The sequence below is a fragment of the Embiotoca jacksoni genome, unplaced genomic scaffold (genome assembly GCF_022577435.1).
Source record: "Embiotoca jacksoni isolate LCO1_2020_lvr unplaced genomic scaffold, fEmbJac1.0.p SCAF_33, whole genome shotgun sequence".
NCBI classification, from domain to species: domain Eukaryota; kingdom Metazoa; phylum Chordata; class Actinopteri; family Embiotocidae; genus Embiotoca; species Embiotoca jacksoni.
Window position 1 is genome coordinate 1,166,369 of NW_027185385.1, and position 16,466 is coordinate 1,182,834.

A 16,466-nucleotide genomic window follows, 5' to 3' on the forward strand; every position below is an offset into this window, starting at 1 on the left:
ATTAGTCTACCAACCACTTCATCAAAATCAACCAGCAGCTTTTGGGTCATTTTTCCAAACAATAACATTTGATGGTTCCAGCTTCAACACGTTTGCTGCTTGTCCTTTTCTTACACTAAATTAAATATATTTGGGTTAAACATGACTAATCATTTATAGACAGAAAAATCAATTGATTCATTGAAAAAAATAAGGTGAAGGTTGATAGATCATAAACATAATCATTAGTTGCAGACCTGCTTAAATGACACATTCTATATGTATTTACAGTAAGTGTTAATGTGATTTCTTATTGAATAACACCTGAGTCATTGATTCAGTTTCCAGACCAGCGTCTTTGTCAGATCCTTCCTTCCTGTCCTGCAGCACCGTACTTCCTGACACGAGCCGCAAGAGCCGGCAGAAGACGCGGGTGGTGAAGAGGACCGCCAGCCCCATGTTTAACCACACCATGGTGTACGACGGCTTCCGGACGGAAGACCTCAAAGAGGCCTGCGCAGAGATCACAGTGTGGGGTCACGACCGACTTCACAACCACTACATCGGCGGCGTGAGACTCGGGCTGGGGACAGGTGAGACTCCACGGCACGGGAAAAGATCCAGACTGACGACAGCTGGTCTCACAACAGTAACTGAGTCACTTCAGTCTCAATAATATCGCACCAAATCTCAACAAAGGTCATCTCACAACACTTAAAGCCCATAAAAACAGAATCCTCCAACATTAAAGAGAGGAAACCAACAATTCAATAATTCCTGCGAGAGCGACAGCTGGAAGGAAAAACTCCTTTTTAACAAGAAGAAACCTTGAAGGCTCAGAGGTGGGCGGCCATCTTTCCTGACTGGTGGAGTGAGGGGAGAGCAGAGAGAGAAAAGAACAGCATAGAGAGACAACAAAGAGTAAAGACTGTGGAGCCAGTAACCACTGATCAACTAACATCTACATTACATTACATTACATTACATTTCATTTCATTACATTACATTTCATTACATTTCATTTATCTGACTCTTTTATCCAAAGCGACTTACAATAAGTTCATTTCAACCATGAGGGTTCAAACCAGAACAACAACAATCAAGAAAATATAATTTCTTCCAGAAAGACAAACTACAAAATTCTATCAGTAAGTTCTATTTTAAGATACTAAAGTTCTACTGTTCAAGATAAAGTCTGAAGAGGTGTGTTTTTAGTTTGTGGTGGAAGATGTTCAGAGTTTCTGCTGTCCTGATGTCGGTGGGGAGCTCATTCTACCATTTAGGAGCCAGGACAGAGGAGGAGGAGGAGGAGGAGGAGGAGGAGGAGGAGGAGCGGAGTAGTGTGAGTGTATTTAGGAGGTTAAAGACCAGTTGAGCTGCTGCATTCTGGATGAGCTGCAGAGGTCAGATGGTACTAACAGGTAGACCTGCCAGGAGGGAGTTACAGTAGTCCAGACGTGAGATGACCAGAACCTGGACCAGAACCTGGACCAGAACCTGGACCGGAGCCCGGACCGGAACCTGGACCTCCTTCTGAGTGAGAAGAGGACGTCTTCTCCTGATGTTGTGCAGCATGTATCTACAGGAACGTGTTGTTGCAGTGATGTTGGCAGTAAGAGAGAGTTGACTGTCGAGTGTCTCCGAGGTTCTTATCAGTCAGGGTCGGGATAACAGAGTTGTTGAAGGTAGTAGTCAGGTCGAGGGTGGGACAGTCTTTCTCTGGAAGGAAGAGCAGGTCGGTCTTGTGGAGGAGAGAGAAGGCATGAATGGAATGACTATAGTGGCATATAAATACATGGAGGGTAAAAGAGTGGAGGAGTGCAGTGCATCATGGGAGGTCCCCCGACAGCCTCGGCTTAAAGCAGCAAAACCACAGACTGTATATAAAAGTTTTTTATAGCTTCCGTGTCTGAAAAATGAGGCCGATGCAGAAGAAAAGCTTTCAGCTGTCAATCATGATCACCAGCAGGAAGTAAAGAGGCCTTTACAAGTCAAAAGACTTTCAGCACCACGAAATGAATCATTTACATGGGTGCGTGTATAATTTTGTAGATTTCAGAAAACCCTCAGTAAAGTAAAATTTGTGCACCAAATTCTTGGTTTCTATTTTCTCTTAAAGGTGAGTTGTAATCTCATTCTGCCCCAGAAAAAGAACATTTTTAAGAAACCACTGAAAGCTCAATATTACCATGCTATTCATGAAGAGTATATGTAAACCTCAGCAACCAGCAGTGATGTCATTGTTGGTTTGGAGCAGGAAGTGACCATATTTGGACGAGCTGGGGGAGGAGCCAGCGGTGGATCTGACCGATCTGATCGGAAACCTGACGATACTACGTCCCGCCCACCGATAGCTGTAACCTGACTGCACCACAGGCCTGTCAATCAAACAGACACGCCCCCAAAAACAGGTCTTCTTGAATCTTCTTTTCTAATGAATGAGGGATTATTTTCAGATGGACCTCCAGAAAACTAATAAGAAGGAGTGACTTTAGCTAACAACACCGAGGTAACTGATGGACACATTTTATTCACTTTGGATTTGATGAGAGAAGTTGAATGGGAGTCTATGGAGCCGGAGGCTTTTTGGAGCCGACCTCTAGTGGCACTCGCTGGTATTGCAGCTGAAGACACTTCTGGATCAGAACCATTTTACAGACCTGAAGCTACGAACTCTTTTATATCCAGTCTGTGATGTTGACCTCTGACCTCAACTGTTCATGCGTCACATACTGTACATTCACATCCATCATCTTAATGAAATCCTTCTGTGCAGGGAAGAGTTACGGAGTGGACGTGGCCTGGATGGACTCTACGACAGAAGAAGCGACGTTATGGCAGAGGATGTCGGTGTCTGATGATGAGTGGGTGGAGGATGTTCTACCTCTGAGGATGTTGGTGATGGCAAAGAACATGTCAAAGTGAGATTGTATTAATGAATGGAAACCATGTGAGCACTGCATGTCGTCCTCGATGGATCGACGTAAAGCAGCAGCCTCAACAAACCGTGTGGATTTGTATAATTGATGATCATTATAGATAAATGAATATGTACTGTACGCTCCTTTAGTTTGAATAGTTCAAACATGTTAAAGTCTACAAATTTTTTTTAAAGAGTGCAGACAGTAAAATCTAAGTTATAAAACATAATTAGATATGATTTGACCACTAATGATTTGTAAACTGTATAATGTGATTACTGCAGCGAGCACCTCTATCTTCAATAAACAGGATGTTTATATGAAGTGTGATTTTTATTCTGTTGTTTATGTTTGTGTTCATCATGAGTTATTGGCCACTGTTAATAGCTGTCATCATAATCAAATAAATGGCCAGTGGAAAAGACCTTTTTAAGATTTTAAAGATAGAACGAAAGGCGTGCAGAAGGAACAACAAACACATGATGGCTCTGAGCTTCCTCTCCTGTTTATACTTTATTCATTCAGGTGTATTTCCTGTTTTCTTTCAGTCAGTCCTCTCCAGCAGCAGCTTCAGTAATATATGTACTACCCCTCTTGACCACCAGAGTCCACTGTTGTGACACATTTTAATTCTTGACAGAAACCTTCCCGATGCTCCACTGCAACTCTGCAGTTTACTACCAGTTACAGCCAAAATACAGTCCTGCAAGACCGCAAATAACGAGCCACTGAAGAAACAAAGGATGGAATACACATTAAAAGATCTTTTTTTCCCCTCGTGATCGTACAACTTTGATCTGGCAATTCAGAAGAATATTACATTCTCCCCAGGCCACATTTTGGTTAACTCACAATAATATGCCATCTGAAGCTAATAAAATATATAAATAGATTATTAATAGAAGAGAAAACATGCTACATTTGTTTCACTTTATTTATGCATAAATGAGGTTGTGACTGATATGATGCTTTATACGAATAGTATTGTTAATATTATTAAAAATCAAACAATAATAACAGCAATAATACAAAATATTGTGACGAGTCATAATTAAAATGTGTCACAACAGTGGACTCTGGTGGTCAAGAGGGGTAGTACATATATTACTGAAGCTCATCTGGGGTCAATACACCGAACAGCTCCAGGACTGGATCTTTATTTGGCTCAAGAACATGCCGTTAACTTCCACACACACATTAATCACAGGTTAATTCATTAATCATTAATCATGTCACTTATGGTGCCTACTATGAACATTTGAACAACCTCTAGGCATTCTGGGAAGAACCGTTTCTATCCCGACGCTCCATGATATTATTTTTATCATTATAATGTCAGAATAATCGAGACGTTTCCTACTTCCTACAGTAGGCTTCATTTAATGCAGAGATATTTCAACTCTCACCTTCGCACAGGTTTGAAGCGTTCTCATTGGTTCACCCATCCTGATGCGACAAGAAATCCTGCCATGTGATTGGTCGACACGTCCTATCAATCAAGACGGGAGCCAGCGATCCAGCGAGCAGCCGCTGAGTTGCTGAGGTAAATTAAAAAAACGGCGTCAAGCGCGTCGGATTAAGAACTGACGTCAGACGGATGTACCTTCAAAATAAAACTTCAGTTTATCACGGATGTACCTTCAAAATAAAACCCTTCAGTTTATCACGGAAAATAAAAAGACGCACAAACAGAGAGAGATAAAGCAAAACGTACATGTTGTACATGCAGAACATAATAACAATCATTTCATTACAATGCTGGCTGGCGGCTTTGGCTTTTTTCATGTTGTTTAAAAATCTTTCTTATTGCACTGTTGACTTTCAGATCATTTGATGGCTTCATGAAAACATACTGCCTGTATTCAGAGAGCCGTGTCGGTCAAGCTGCACATCTGCGTGACAGCTCTGAAACTTGAGTGTATTATTTTTAAAAAGTACAAGCGGAAGTCGTGTTGCTGACTGCAGCCGGTTTGTTCCAGACACTTAACGCTGCTGGTGATGACCAGCTGACAGAAGGAGGACATGTGGACAGTGTGCTGTTTCATCAGGAGACATTTCCGGACAGTGCCCAGCTCCCACGGAACGGACAATGGACGTCCATGGAGTCATTTGAGAGCCATGCGTTTCCTCCCCCAGTTGGCCGGCAGGTGTTTTCCTTCAGCCAGGCGTCGTTCAGGAGGCTCCGTTTCTCCGGGATCCGTTTCTCCGGCTCCGTTTCTCCGGGATCCGTTTCTCCGGCTCCGTTTCTCCGGCTCCGTTTCTCCGGGATCCGTTTCTCCGGCTCCGTTTCTCCGGGATCCGCCGCTGGCTGCCGGCGGCTGAGCATGAATGCTAATTGACAGGACGCGTGTTTGTGTTGTTTGGAGCACCGGCTGCGTGTCCTCTCATCAATTATCATAACGCGCGCGCACGCACGCACACACGCACGCCCCCCCCCAGTCCGTCCATCCATGAGTGGATCCCTCCAGACATAAACTCCAGCTGACGTCCTGCAGCCTTCACCCTGCGCGTTGGCTTGCAGGCAGATACGAAACTTGAGGCGTACAGTTGCAGGGTAAAAGGATGCGGACCGGAGGACCGACCCCGGGCTGCCACCCTGCACCGGCTGCGTGTCGCCGTGGACGGAACAGAGAGTGAAACCCAGGCCGGCCTCCGACCCGTCAGCGCCTCCTCACCATGGGGCTCTGAGGCAGCGCTTTGTGCACACGCTCCCTCTGACGGTGCGGACTCCGCGGTTCGGTGTCCGCGGTTCGGTGTCCACCCGGTCGCCTCATCTGCGTCTCTATCTGTGAGCGGCTGGTTCGGACCAGCAGTGAACCAGCCATGACAAGGCACTTCTGCGGTCTGCCAACTCTTCAGCCGAAGGACGTGTTTTGGAAGTGGACCCAGACGGAAGTGATGGACGTCCTCATGTCCAGCATGTGTTAAAGCTGCTGCTGCACAAGTGTTGTCCCGTCCAGGACCCTCGGAGTGCTGCTCGCACTCAGCAGACCGGTTCAGGGCACCTCATCCGTGCTTCTTGTGGATTAGTGTGCACACATGTCATCTGGGACGGAGACGCCTGCGCTCCAATCACTTCAGTGTGCTGGAATCTAGTCCGTGGAATTGGACCTCTCCTCGTTTTGTTTGGATCAGGACCCCCCTGGTGGTTCCTGGAGTCCTCCACAAGAGACACTGGTCAAAGTTTCCTCCTGATTGATCAGAACCTCTTTGTGACCATGAACTGAAGACAGCCCTGGAAGCCATAGAGAGAGTCACGTTTACACGGCGTCCCAGAGCCATGCCTATCAGGAGAACAGGTGAGTGACTGCCACAGGTATTCATCACACCCTGCAAATGGTAGCTGTGATTGCATTTGTCCACAGTTTATATTAAGAGTCCAGATGCAAGCCTGGTTGTCCAAAAGTATGTGGACGGAGCTCCCCACGGTCAGTTCTTAGTGTGTTGGTGTAGGAACCGGTCCGGTTCCAACATGATGCTGCTCGACCTCAGGCCGCTCTAGAGAAACGCTTTCCCCGTCTGTGGTGTGTAAAACGGTGACTGGCCTGCATCGGGCCTCGAACCCATCCAGGACCTTTGAAATGAACCGGAACACCGTGTGTGAGCCAGAACTCATCACCTTAAAACAATCAGCATTTCAGTCTGAAAACGTATTTGTGGCCGCACGTTGTTGGTACCTCTAAACAATATTTAGGTAAGAACAATTATTGATGACTGCTTATCAGAATATAACAGAGTTTATTTCACTCATAAAGTAGTAACTATACTATCAACATGATTTAAAATATAACCAACACAAGGTACAACATTGAAATCCTGACTACAACCCAAAAAACTTGGGACTCTGTGTGAATGTAAGTAAATACAGAATGTGATGATAAACCAATATTTAATTGGAAATAGACCAAAGACAACATATCCACCGTGGAAACTAAGAAATGTTATCGTTTTATGTCAAATATATGCTCATTTTGAATTTGATGGCAGCAACACATCTCAAAAACGTTGTGACAGAGTCAACAAAAGACTGGAAGAGTTGTGTAAAGATTAAAATCATAGAAAGACTGTGTGGGAAAACACAACAATCTAGGAAAAATGTTCTTCTGTGTAAAATGACAAGGAATTAGTGGATTTCATAATCTCATTAAAAGATTCAGAGAATCTGGAGAAATCTCTGAACACAAAGGACAAGGATGAAAACTATTATGGGATGGCGGGGTGTGTGGTTGGACGTTGTTCTGCTGAAATAAACAAGACCTTCCCTGAAAGAGACGTTGTCTGGATGGCAGCATATGTTGCTCCAAAACCTGAATATATCATTCAGCATGAATGCTTCCTTCCAGATGTTCAAGCTACCCATGCCATGTGCACTAATGCATCCTGTAACATCACAGATGCTGGCTTCAGAACTGAGCTGATAACAAGCTGGATGGTCCCTCTCCTCTTTAACCTGGAGGATGCAGCGTCCATGATTTCCAAACAGAATCTCAGATTGTGATCCATCAGACCTCAGGACAGTTGTCCACTTCACCTCAGTCCATCTTCAATGATCTCGGTCCAGAGAAGGCGGCGGTGTTTCTGGATCATGTTTCTATCTGGTTTCTTCTTTGGAGAGTTTTAACATCATTTATGGACGCAGCGATGAACTGTGTTCACAGATGATGGTTTTCACAAGTGTTCCTGAGCCCATGCAGTGATTTCCACTCCAGAATAGTGTGTTTTTAATGCAGTGCTGCCTGAGGGCCCGAAGATCACCACCATCCAATATTGGTTTCCAGCCTTGTCCCTTGTGTTCAGAGATTTCTCCAGATTCTCTGAATCTTTTAATGATATTATGAACCGTAGACGATGAAATCCACTAATTCTTTGTAGTTTTACGTTGAGGAACATTATTCTTAGATTGTTGAACTATTTTCCAACACAGTCTTTCAGAGTGGTGAACCTCTCCCCATCTTCACTGCTGAGAGACTCTGCCTCTCTGAAATCATCTTTTATACCCAATCATGTTACTGATCTGTTGCCATGGTAACCTCATTAGTTGTCAGATGTTCCACCAGGTGGTTGTTTAACATTACACAACTTCTACAGTTTTTTGTTGACCGTGTCCCAACTTTTTTGAGACGTGTTGCTGCCATCAAATTTTATATTTGCATATATTTTACATAAAATAATAAAATTTCTCCACTTCAACATTTGATATGTTGTCTTTAGTCTATTTGGAATTGAATATGTTGAGCGGAGGTGTGAGGAATGGAGGATTGTGGGAGTCGGTGCACGTCCCTGCAGCCACATTCAACATCTGGTGGAGAAACTGAGCAGCTTTAACAAACAGCTGGAGTGCCGGGGTATCCACATACTTTTGGTCACGTATTCTTAGCATCGTCTGTCCCGTTCTGATGACCTGTGAGAAGAGGCTGCTGTCTCTGCAGCATGATGAGAGCAGAAACTTATCTCCATATTCACAGACTGGTATCGTTGGTGTTCTTTTGTGTCGTCTGAAGTTATTATGATGCACAATATTGTCACGTCGTATTAAAAAATGTAAAATTGATGCTCAAAGAATAGACAGTATATATCATATGAAGAAAACAAGGCAAGGAAAGCCCAGAGCTTCATCCTGCTCCTCCTCTGCAGACACAGCTCGGGCCCTGGGGCTTCTGGAGGAGTACTGCACTAAACTCAGAAAGCCGGAGGAGCAGCAGCTTAAAACTGCCATTCAGAGAGTGATGGGGATTTTCAAAAGCAACCTGTTTGAAGCTCTTCTCGGTAAGTCCACGATCTCACAAGCAACCAGTATGTTCTGTCACGTTTCTGTTTCCAGCTGTGAGGAGCGGGATGGTGTGTGAAAGTAATTCTTTAAAGATGAGTTACTCTAAATGATATGGAATGAAAAAACAAGACACACGTTTTTAATGACAGTGACCAGATAACGCAAACTTTAGTGGAGGGTTTCACCATGACATTAGAGCTGAGGAGGTGGAAAGAAATTTGTTGTATTTAATTATTACTGTCCACTCAATGAAGTAGTTATACTGAAAAAAAACTAAAGAATAATGGTTTTGTATAAATTTGAATGTATGCAAGCATAAGAATTAACATTGCAGACTTTTATTAAAACGTGCTTCTATGAAGACGTAGGGAACAGAAAACAACGTGCACATATTTATTTCAGAAGAGCCCGTCACAGGTTAAAAGATCAGCGTCATTCTGAGGTCACAACAATACTCTCATGACAACATAATTAGTATGATAATATTCCATTTCCACCATTAGACTCGCTCTGTGTACGCCACCCTCTCTGACTGTCTGTCACTCTTTTGAGGGACTCTTGAATACGTTTACTCAAATTAATACAAAGCCAAAATACAAACTCCACCTCAGTCGTATCTGTTTTATAATACAGAACTATATATCTGGATCTGTAAGTGACTATTACATCACCACAGCAGTGCTAATCAAAACTACAACCACTTTAATATTACTTTACTCTGACAGTATCTTCAATCTGTCTTTTAGTATTTCCAACAACTGTCACTTATTGGGAGAAAAACTCTAGTATTACATCATACTACAGAAAATGTAAGCAGATAATAATATGTATTTACTCTCCAGCTGTGACAAACATTGTTTACTATAAACAGAATTTATGTGGCTGCCCACAATAACATTTTTGTTGTTTTTGCATTTATTATTTAGTTCTTTTAGGCTCAGTGTAAATGCAGATGTAAGAAAATTAAGTGTGTCTGTCCTGCTGTTGGCAGCGTATCAGCTGCACACAGTTTACTGTATTCACTCATGTTTTCCATGTATTATAAAACACAGTGAGAGTCAAGCTGCCACTTTATTCACACATCAAGTTCCAACAAAAGAAAACTGACACAACACCAACACATGAAGGCGTTTAGTTTGTCCTGGATGTCGGACCCCTCGCCTCCATCGGAGGTCCACATGCTTCTCTTCTTCTTCATAATGTGACATATTGTCTGCAGGGTTTAGAGTGCACTGACAGGAAGTGGTCAAGCTCTGTGGTTTCCTTCTGGTGGTGTGAGCTGACCTCATGGTTGCCGCTCCACTTCTGAACACCTTCCTCTGAATGGACCGCTCATCCACAGGAACGCAAACATCGTTGGTCATTGTTTCTTGTTTTTGGGGAATTTCAAAATGAATAATGTGGAACTTATTTTCTAACTTGCAGTGTCCTCTAAGTCAGAGCTGGGCAAACTTTTTGGCTCTGGGGCCACATTGACTTTTAAAATTTGACAGACGGGCCGGGCCAGCACCAGATGCATACATATCAAACAGAAACATAAAAAAGGCGTTACAGTGTTAATACGTACATTCACTTTTAGTGGGAACAGTGTTGTTGATCACCTTCTTTGTCAGAGCATCGAAGTCTGGTGTTAGTTTGGTTGTGTTCTCAGAACAGATCTGAGGTTTCATCACTCAACTGGGATCTGTGAGGTGCTTTGTTGGTGTTCATCACACTAAAAGTCTGTTCACACACAGTAGAGACAAACAACACCAGCATCTTCTGGGACATCTTCTGGATGTTTGGACATTTGGCTGCTTTAATGAAGCATGAAACTCATCCAGTTTAAGAGAGTTGAACTTCTCCTTGAAGACGGTGTCACATTGGAGATCAATCAGTTCACACTGAAACTCCTGTGGCGCCGTTTCAGGGTCTTGTGTGAAGGGACAGGACACCAGCTGGAGGGACAAGACACCAGCTGAAGGGACATGACACCAGCTGAAGGGACACGACACCAGCTGAAGGGACGCGACACCAGCTGAAGGGACGCGACACCAGCTGAAGGGACACGACACCAGCTGAAGGGACACGAGACCAGCTGAAGGGACACGAGACCAGCTGAAGGGACATGACACCAGCTGAAGGGACATGAGACCAGCTGAAGGGACACCAGCTGAAGGGACATGACACCAGCTGAAGGGACACGACACCAGCTGAAGGGACTTGTCAATTTTTCCAAAATCAGAGAACCGATGGCAGAATCCTCCGTGCAGGTTGTCCAGTGATTTCCTGTATGTCTTCATGTCGAGGACGTCTTTCAGCGTAGCCAGCGTGGGGAAATGAGCAAATGACTTGTTTGACATTTGCTTTGAGAATAAAGCTAGCTTGGTTTTGAAGGCTCTGACGTTTGTGTACATTTCATGGACAAACTGGTCTTTCCCTTGTAGCTTCATGTTCAGCTCATTCATGTGTGTCAGTACGTCCTCAACAAAAGACAAATCACAAAGACAATCTGTCACTCAGCTCAGGAACATCGTCAGCTTTCTGAAGTAGCTCCAAAAATGAGATAATCTCCTGTTTGAGCTCCAACACTCGTTGACATACTTCCCCCAAACTTAACCAGCGGACGTTGGAGTGGTGAAGCAAGTCCTGGTGATCAGCGTCAGTTTCTTCAAGAAACTTAATAACCTGAGGATGGTGAAGTCTCCTCGCTCCAATAAAGTTAACCACTTCTACAACCGGCTTCACTACGTGGTCGAGCTGCAGGACGGATTTACAGTGTAAGAAAATGTCCTCCTGCTCAGGGTTGTCCTCTTTCACCCTCTCCTGGATTCTTTTGAGCAACCCGATGTTTTTTCCAGTCAGATTTGTCGATCCGTCCGTGGTAACGTTGGCGAGCTACTCCGAGGTAGCTGGAGCCTCTCGATGACCCCCGACACGCCGTCATACGAGTCCTCTCCCCGCGGTGTCCCCTTCAGGGATTCCACGGCCAAAAACTCCTCCGTTATCTCAAACTTGCCATTAATCCCTCTGATAAACATTAAAATCTGAGCGGTGTCCTTTATGTCGTTACTTTCGTCCAGTGCCAAGAAATATCATGTAAATGACTCCGCTTTTTTGTTTAGCTTGCTAGCTAACTCTTCGTCAATAAGCAGTTTATTTTCTCTAGCTCCAATTTACAGATGTCCCCCAAACACCCCACATACAGATTAATGGTAGGTGCTACCTTTTACGGATGTCCCCTAAATGCTTCACATGCCGGCTGGTCGGTTGTACTCAGAGAAGGCTCCAGTTCACTGCAGCACCATAACTCACAGGTGTGGTCAAAAATGAGCTTAATGGAGTAAAACAAAGTGTCATGATTTAAATTGAAACAGGAATTTTGTCTGCCCGGGAGGCCCGAGTCGATCTGATAACTGGGGAACATTTGGTTCACTGATGTTGATGAGATTTCCTCCTTTGGTGTTGAAGCTGGATACCGAATGACAAGATGTTTTTAGATACTCGATGGTATTGAAGAAGTTTGGTCAGTGCCAAGTATCAAAGTGCCCGACAAGGCATTTATCTGGCTGATGGATCACTAGTGCACAGCTCTGAGTATGTCTGGTTACACCTGTGATCGCAGCCCCTCCCACTCTATATGTAAATACACATGTAAACACATGAACAACTAAAAAAATCAGTGAGGAAGAGTCAAAGCAGCAGACATTTAATAAAATGAGACATCCCTGCAGTTTCAAGCTGCATTTTAATTTGCAATTATATAGAAATTTATGACGTACTTCACGTTCGTAAATGTCTGAGCACCGAGTTTGTAATTCACCACCTGAACTGTCAGGCTCCACCAGATCTCGTCAATTCAGGCTCAGATTATTGAATTAATCCAGCGGGTGTGAGGGTTGGACTCTGCGCTGTGGTGGATAAACGAACAGTGTGAGGGGGTCGACGAGATAAATGAGAAGAAATAAAACCCAGAGAAGGCTTCGTGGGACGAGCGTCGGGTAGACAGGCTGCGTTCTTATTGGCTGAGACGCTGTGACGTTCATGCTGGGTGGGAACGGACATATTTATGGACCAGACACGGTTTCAGTGAGTCTCTTTGCTGCCTTTTCCTCCAAACTTCATGAAGGGAAAACGTGCACCAAATAGTGACAAACAACATAGTAAAGTATTTGTCAAAAAGACAGTGGAGTTCTGTAAATAGCTGAGCCAACTGGCCTCACAGCTGCAGCTGAAGAAATACACCAACCCGGACTCGTGATGCTGATGTTCCAACATTTTATTTACTGCATGAGCTCGCCTGTCCTCCAATAACCTGCAGTCTGGTGTGCTTTATGCATTGTACTGCATTTGTAGGTTTAATCATTACAGTAAGTCTATATTTTGTTTATGGATTATGCTCCACGGATTAAAAAAAAAATTTCATATATATTTTGTGGACTTTATTTTTATATGACCATAGTATTACTACTGGTGGAAGCATCGTGTGTATATATTGGCATTGTCAACACATTTCGTGAACAGAACAAAACCAACTATGTGTTCATGTCTCAGTCCTTTCTAACTAACTCCCCTATCACAGACACACGCTCATTTCAATGACTCAAAATAAGTGTGTTTATTTGTGGTAATTAACAAAACATGTCACACCCAGTCCAATAGTGTGGCTTTTTTCACTTTTTTTAAACACTTTTTGGACTATAGTGAAGGAAAAGTAAATATCAGCTTCGACACAATACTCGTTAGTACGATGAACTTGTTGATTTCAGTCTTTACATGGGCATTGGGGACAATATGAGAGATTTCTAACATGGCAGATCCTTTGTGGATTGGTCTGAAGTGTTACATGTGTGGGCTGCAACTTTAACTTTTTACACGTCTTTATATCTGACTGTGTGACCCTTTGGGTGAAAATACAATTGAACTTAAACTTGTATGTCATCGGTGGAAATCAACTACCTGCCTTTTAATGGTGCGTTCAGGAAGCTGGGAAGCGGGAAAGTTGCGACCTTGTAACCTTGGACTTCCCAGTTGAGAGCGTTCCCATGACGACAACAAAAGGGCAACATGGCAGCCTTCAGAAAATCTGCTCTATCTGCTGTCTGAATGCAGAAAAGTGACAAACAACCTGGTCACCACTTCTGCAGACCATCGCAGGGACCGAATGCAGTCATTATTATTTGCACACTACATTTCTACATGTTGGTTTTCGCAGATAACGTTTAAAACTGACAGCAACAAAGTAACGGCCATGTGGGACGACAGTTTCCATTTGTCGTTGTCTGTTCACATAGTCGTTAGTTCTGTTTGACGGCGCTTTAATTTCTGCGCTGAGCGGGCGTATCTCCACCTTTCACCTCAAACGCTGCCATGTCGAGTGACGTCAGTCCGACTTCTCGGAGCTCTCGGAAAACTCAGACTTTCTGAGTGGGAAGTTTCCGGTTCTACAGGCGTTCAGGTGATTTCTCCCATTTGGACGTCGGACGTTTCCCACTTCCCAGTTGCTCATGAACGCACCATTAGGGCAACGTTAAACCTACTGTATTTAGTGATCCCTCCGTGTCTGCCATTAGCTCGGTGCATTGTCAGAACCAGACCTTTATCCAGTCCTGAGGTCTGGTTCCTGTGTTCCTGACTACTGCTGGCTGACTGTCACTCTTCTTCTGTAGTTCTTCCTGACTTCCTGAAATGATCTTCACACCTCAGTGAGAATTGCTGCCTCTCCTCATGTGTCCTTAACCCCCTCCCCCCTCCTCCCCCATCCCGATGACGTCAACCTAGCTTTGTTCTTCCACTGCAACATTTCTGAGTCCATATTTTACCCCAATCCAGTGGTTTAACCACCCCCTCAAACAACTAGATGTATAATCTATATATAGTATTGAAACACTTTTTTACCTGTAGTTTCATCACTTGTTGTTTTTCAGTCCTGAGATAATCACATTCGCACCTCTTTGATGATTCAGGATTTCTAGAAAGGTTTGAGTTAATTTTTGTACCATTTGGCATTAAGAGCATCACACAGAAACGTATCAGTCATGATGTCATTTCAATTAGTTTCAGGTGTGAGCAATTTATTTGTGCACGTAACCACGGCAATCTGCATTATGAGAAGTTAGTGTCTTAGTGCTAATAAAATAAGATTTGACGCGTTATAATACGGTACGATAACAAGTCAAGCCTCAGGGTATATGAACTTATCTTTGGCTGATGTGTGCTTCTACAGTGTTATCTAATATGCCATGCTGCACTCAATGCATTAAGGATGTTACTAGATTTAATTTTACATGTGGATTGTTTGAAGTCTTTCTGATTTAGTTGTTCAGTTGTTTTAATGCCGTTTGTTCCATTGTTGTTGTTTTTTGACTATTTGACCATAGTGTGTAAAGTGTATTTTAGTTTTTGCTAGACAGGCAATTTCAACAATCATGTCTGTCGTTGAATAAATGAGTGAGTGTGAGTTACAGCATTGGCGGGGCACATGCCGTGACTTCCTGTATCCCTTTCAAATTAAAAGCCCTCTCGTGTTTCATGCAGTGCAGTCATACATATTCTTTCTGAGTACTCCTATTTAATTTAACTTTTGTTGTTACTATTTTTAAAATCAGATTTATTTTTTTTTACAATCCCTCCCTGTTATTCATTCTCATCTTTGTCTTCTTTTTGTGTCCGTGTTCAAGCACATAAAAAAATAAAATAAATATATATATATAAATATATATTGACATTAAAGTTAACTGACCAATGAACCAACTGCATACACCCTTGACATGCCTCACTCACAGTATGTGCATCTATAATCTATAAACAAGGAACTTTTTTCACACACATTTCTTCTACTTCCTTTTCTGTTTTGTTGTTTAAAGTCAGATTGATAATCCAAAATAAGATTTATTTTACATACTAAATATTGACTGTGGACACTGGTCAAACTCCATAAGACTCATTTTTATTTATTGTGTAGATTATATTGTAGTGTCTAATCTTTCCATGTGTTTCAATACTTACATAATGTCTGGCAACAGATGTTCTCCAGGAACACACTCATATCTTGCACTCATAATGGCATGAATTAAATATGTACTTGCATGGGCCGCAAGCTGCCGTTCCACAGTAATATTGGTCTCTTCATTTTGATCAATATAGAATCACCCACTTAGTTAACTCATTCCTTCATCAGGGCCGTTAGTTGTCATCAGGACATGTTAAAATGTAGTGACGGGAACTGCTGACACATGTTGGCTGAATGTTTGAGTATTACAACTGTATGATAACATTGTTCTACACGCATTATGAATTACTCCAAAATGGTGACCCCTACACCTCTAACCAATGATTACACATCTTACCAGTGATGAGAAACAATAGATGTGTGATGCAATCAAACACAGTTAGAACTCTGCGATGGAAAAATGCCTCCTGAAATAGATGTAATCATCTTACAAAGCATTAGGTGCTGTCTAATCTGGTCAGTGGCGTGGGCGCCCCGGCTAAACCCCATCGCTGCAGAGTGGATCTGTGTGTGGATTAACCCCTTCATCATCCCCACCGCTCCACTCCGCACTCACTCATCTGCCCAGCTGAAGGACTCGCTGATCCACCAGCTCAACCTGCACACTTCTTTACATTCACAGGGAATAAAAGTTCCGACCACCAGCTGAGCTCTGCAGCCTGCTGCTGTGTTTTCAGGAGAAGGGATCATCAGCAGAGCTTCTGTTTCCCTGAAAATTAACATATTAATATCAACGGTGGGACCATTTCAGTGTTAGTTCTGATTCACGACTGCACTCACACTTCAACAGTTGTATGGTGCTGTG

General features: G+C 43.2%; 2 protein-coding genes across 12 annotated transcripts in view; both read left to right on the forward strand.

Annotated features, from left to right (window-relative positions):
* LOC138207695 (synaptotagmin-like protein 2) overlaps positions 1-3,224 on the forward strand; it is a 32,832-nt gene extending 29,608 nt beyond the window's left edge. For both annotated transcript variants that reach the window (XM_069165127.1, XM_069165128.1), the window contains exons 21-22: positions 367-572; positions 2,756-3,224. In XM_069165127.1, coding sequence (XP_069021228.1) covers positions 367-572; positions 2,756-2,904 — 355 coding nt within the window. In that variant the 3' untranslated portion in view covers positions 2,905-3,224. The remainder of the gene's footprint in view (positions 1-366; positions 573-2,755) is intronic.
* A 1,679-nt stretch (positions 3,225-4,903) lies between these two features.
* Positions 4,904-16,466, forward strand: part of dlg2 (discs, large homolog 2 (Drosophila)) — a 287,216-nt gene continuing 275,653 nt past the window's right edge. For 4 of the 10 annotated variants that reach the window (XM_069165091.1, XM_069165094.1, XM_069165098.1 and 1 more), the window contains exons 1-2: positions 4,910-6,199; positions 8,535-8,666. In XM_069165091.1, coding sequence (XP_069021192.1) covers positions 6,181-6,199; positions 8,535-8,666 — 151 coding nt within the window. In that variant the 5' untranslated portion in view covers positions 4,910-6,180. Of the gene's footprint in view, positions 6,200-8,534; positions 8,667-16,466 lie in introns of all 10 variants that reach the window. The other 6 variants (XM_069165097.1, XM_069165099.1, XM_069165092.1 and 3 more) reach the window with 3 other exon arrangements.